Source organism: Penicillium soppii (assembly GCF_028829465.1).
Source record: "Penicillium soppii strain IBT 18220 chromosome Unknown utg000006l, whole genome shotgun sequence".
NCBI lineage: Eukaryota > Fungi > Ascomycota > Eurotiomycetes > Eurotiales > Aspergillaceae > Penicillium > Penicillium soppii.
In genome coordinates this window covers 4407986-4412439 of record NW_026643236.1, presented here as the reverse complement: position 1 = coordinate 4412439, position 4454 = coordinate 4407986, and the positions used below count along the sequence as shown (strand labels likewise).

Below are 4454 nucleotides of genomic sequence, written 5' to 3'. Positions count from 1 at the left end.
TTACTCATGACTTGATAAAGTCAAGCAGGTCTTTTTAACTTCATCAACATTGATGTTGTGAATAGCGTGGGATTTCCCCTTGCAAATCTTCAACCTGCCTTGAGGAAGAAGTTTTGCTGGCTTCAGTCCAGATGCTTCAATAGGAACAACTTGATCATCATGCCCATGAAGAACCAGCACGGGAATATCAATCTTCTTCAGATCCTCTGTGAAATCTGTTTCCGGGAAATCCCTGATAGAGTCATACGCTGACTTGAAGCTGGTGTTCATTCCCTGCTATCACCAGCTACGAATCTGTCCTTCATTTTCTGTGCACCAGATTGGTTGAACCCAAAGAATGGACCGCTGGGGACATCCAAGAAGAATTGCGCGCGGTCTTTCAACATAGATTGTCGAAATGAATCAAAAACCGACTTTTCTGTCCCCTCGGAGTTGACACTGGTCTTCACCATCAGAGGAGGCACGGCGCCAACAAGAACGGCTTTTTTGAAGCGACCTGTGCCGTGCTTTCCAAGGTAATGGGTGACTGCCCCCTCCTCCGTGAGAATGACCAATCATCACTGCGTCCCGCCTATGGCCATGTCCTTCATACAAAAAGGGAAAGGAACGAGGAACTGCCGGAGTGGATGATATGGCATCTGTTGAGTTTGTATGTTGAGGCTCCTTTGTCTGAAACGCACACCTAGGCAACTAGAAATACTGACGAATCAGATTGCCAGATGAAAATGTATAGCGAACGTTGTGCTGTATTTTGGACTTGTAACTATCAACTAAAGCAGCGAGGCAAAGAATTGAAAAGGAAATACGAACCAATCCATAAAGTATAATATTCTGACTAAACAGCTATCATCTCAGGACTGCTCCTAAGCCGGCCTCACTTGCCTATAACAAATAACAAGAATGACTCGTCGGTGCCTTGTTGGATATGTCGGATGATACAAGCACTAGTAGTTTATGAGATCTCTTAAATCGTTTCATGATTAGGAACCTAGTCCTGTAAATTTTTGCACAAAAAACTAAGGTAAGGAGTTGAAATTTTGAATGTTTGAATGTTTTTTTTTGGAATTGATAAGGTAATTTAAGCAACTTGAAACAGCCATCACTCGTTAGAACGCAAACACATTTTAAACTCCGCAATTTCAAGGTATCACCAGTCCCTGTAACTAATAGGGAAGAAAATGGCCAGTCAATATGACATAATAAAGAGACAAAAAGAGACAAACGAATGAGAGAATATGAAGAAAAGAAAGATACCAAATGCAAATGGCATAAATGGATCGCTTTTGGGGTTCTGAGAACCAACATTGATCTTTCGCAAGATGCTTCAACGTGCATGGGGGATGCACCTCGATTCTCGAGGGCAGAAATCTCCAATGGCGTGATGGTAGCAATGTACTATGTGGTCAAAGCGAAGCAACGTATTTGTGTTCAGATAATGAGATCCATGGATAGATGGTCAATGTTACAAAGGTACTGACAACCGAATCTGTCAGCAGTTGGAAACGGATAGAACAAATTGCGGCCGTGTTTATCGTATGATCCGGTTTTAAATCCAAAAAGTCGTGCAATCGTAAAGGTAGATGGTTTAGAGCGGCACTTGAGTGCGACGTTGCTGGGCGTCCATCAGCTTACGCCGCACAGCTTCGCCACCAGCAATGCTGTTAGACTTGCGCTTGCGGGTGGGGGTGCGCTGGTCGTTGTTCTTAGCGTGTCGGAAGACACTTGCAGGACGCGCAGGGGAATTTGCGGGCATAAACTCGCGGTGTTGGGGAAGACGAAGAAGGGCCTGGTAACGGTTATGGTTGCGACGGAAGGCTGTGACAATGCCTTTGTCGAGGTGTTCAAGGAATCTCTCCTCATTGTTGGGAGGTTGTGATTCAGACTTGCGTGTGGGAGTAGGTGTGCCCATTGACTTGGCAGGAGGAGCAGCCATGGGAGAGACTTGGACAGACTCATCGTAGTGCTTGTCCATGTCCTCATCTTCGTCAGAAGAACCATTTCCAAAGTCGATGAAGTCGTCGACATTCAGAGCAGCCTCGGGGTCATCATCTTCATCCTCTTCGAACGAGCTGTCGATGGTGAAGTCTTGAGATGGATAGAATGCTTCGGGAGGACCCATAACCTGGCCTCCGGGTGTGAGATCGTTGCCCAGGGCAGTCATCATGAGATTGGCACTTGACGCCAGCATGGGGCTGAAATCAGTCTGGTTCGGGGACGCAAGTGCGTCTGTATCACTCTCATCCACCAAGTGAAGGGTGGTCTGGCGGGGGCTGGTGTTGGCAGTGCCGGGCATACTGTTTGCGGCGGAGTCCAGCCAGTCGTGGCGAGAGGAGGCGTATGCGGGAATGATTACGAGGTGCTTGCCGGTGCAGTCCACCAAGGCGACTGGCTTATGGGGATCAGCCGTGAAAGTCCCCATGATAGGTCCACGGCGACGAGGAAGACAATCGCTCTTGTCATCGCCTATAGGAGCCAGGGAGTCGGACGAATCACGGCGGAGAAGGGACCGAGGGTGGGTGATAGTTGCTGGTGGGGGGAGATCTTCATCTGTAGTGTCGCCATCATCGCCTTTTTAGATGGGTTAGCAAAATTGAAACCAAATTCGAGCAACTAATCATCATACTTTCATAACCACTCAAGCTGCCCTCGGAGGATCCCTCGGACTCGACGTGGTAGATGTTTCCATGACCATAGTCAAAATCGCCAAACATCTCTTCTGATTGTCGGCGGTGGCTTCTTTGATAGTTCTCATTGTCGTTTTCGATCATACGACGTAGCTGGGGATCCAGACTATCCTGCTGCAAAAAGTCACCAGGGATATCATCGTCTGTGTGGGAATCACTATCAGAAGACGAGTCGGATCGCTCCTCAAAGTGAACCCGTCGGGCAACTGGAGTTTCCACAGCCTCGCTGGTGACATCGGGCTCTCCGAATGTATCCATGGCACTGTACAGGTGCTCTTCGTCAAAGAAAGATGCGGCTGGAAGGAACATGTTATCGTCGAAGGCATGAGCCGACCACGACTCATCGGCGAATTCAGAGCTGGGAAGAGGTCGATGGGTCTTTTCTGACTCCATAATCATCAGTTCTTCCATCTTCTCCATTTCTTGTTCTTCGTCTTCATCTTCAGCATCGGTGATGTAGTCTACAGCGGCGTACACATCATCTGAGCTTTCAGAGTCACTATCATCACTGCTGTCGTTGGTCAAGACACGGCGTCTTTTATTCATTGTCGCTTGACGCCCCGCCTTATTGTCGCGGCGACGACCATAAGACGGGGCACGAACAGCTGGTTCTTGTTCATCATCCGCATCTTCTTCCGAGTCATCTACCTCACTCAAATCCTCGAGGGATGAGACAGAGGAGACACTAGATACTGAAGACGACGAAGCTCTACGCTTCCGGTCTGATGATCGACCACTGTCGGACTTCCTAGGCTGGTTGCCTTTGGGTGACATATCAAGATTTCGCATGATATTGGCTTCGGGGGTTGAAGGGCGAGGATGAACGTTTTTGGCTGAGGTTTTAGGAGCCCGTTTGGAAGAATAAGAACTTTGCGGCATTTCGAAAGGGGTATTGGTAGTAGGTCGAGTAGTTTTTTTTTATTCGAAATTCTTTGGTCTGTGATTGCTTGGATTGAACAGGCCTGATCCGAAGATGCAGTGGGTAGCGAAGAAGAGGGGTAGATCTTCCGGGTATGAGAGGATATTCGTAATCGGGTCGAAAATAGGAACAATGGAAAGGGAACAGTCGAGGATGGGTGGGACTGGGTGGAGAGGATCGGAGAAAGCGGAGTGGAGGGGAGGAGTCCAAGGAGATTATTTTTTTCTTCACGAAAGCACCTGCAGTCCGCTGCGGATGCTCTAGTGCGCCTTCTTGGAGTTTGCTAGGGGGCAATTCCAACGCTTAACGAAAAGCGTCGAAAGAGAAACAGATATCGTCAAGTCGAATTGAGGATCGGAGCTGCAGGACTGGGGAGCCTGGCACAGGCTCCCCAGCGAGGCATTTACAGCTCAACGAAGGCCATTTGGCTGATCTCTCGACGATATGTTATGAAGGTATTCGAAGGTAAGTCTGGGAAATAGATAAAACAAGTTGAATGGCTTGAACGTTGGAGGAGAACTGATATGGAAATGGGGGAGAGAGAAGAGAAGGGGACGACTTTTTTCCCTATGAAGCGGGGGGCGGTCGTGATTGGCCCCGGACCACGACCGCCTATTCGTTGGCACAACTCACCGCTCATTCGAACCAATCAGTGAACGACAATAGGTTGCAAATGGTTTTGATGACAACTTCTCTTGCATTGGGAATTATTATTAACTATATGTTGCATAGAACATTTAAATTTAGTGTATGTATTTAATAGTTTCTATTATTTATTGTAAAGAGCTATCCATTGGCTATATACATATGTAGACATGTATTCCATACGAGGAGAAATCTGCGGACAAAAA

General features: G+C 47.6%; 2 protein-coding genes across 2 annotated transcripts; both read right to left on the bottom strand.

Annotated features, from left to right (window-relative positions):
* N7529_009049 (alpha/beta fold hydrolase) lies at positions 1 to 270 on the bottom strand (the record flags this gene model as incomplete). Its single annotated transcript, XM_057244576.1, has 1 exon — positions 1 to 270. The coding sequence occupies one exon, from the start codon at positions 268 to 270 to the stop codon at positions 1 to 3; it is 270 nt and encodes an 89-aa protein (XP_057096114.1).
* Positions 271 to 1585: 1315 nt separating this feature from the next.
* N7529_009048 (uncharacterized protein) lies at positions 1586 to 3563 on the bottom strand (the record flags this gene model as incomplete). The annotated part of the gene is made up of 2 exons (XM_057244575.1): positions 1586 to 2568; positions 2624 to 3563. 2 exons carry the CDS (start codon positions 3561 to 3563, stop codon positions 1586 to 1588), a joined length of 1923 nt encoding a protein of 640 aa, XP_057096113.1.
* Between the last annotated feature and the right edge of the window lie 891 nt (positions 3564 to 4454).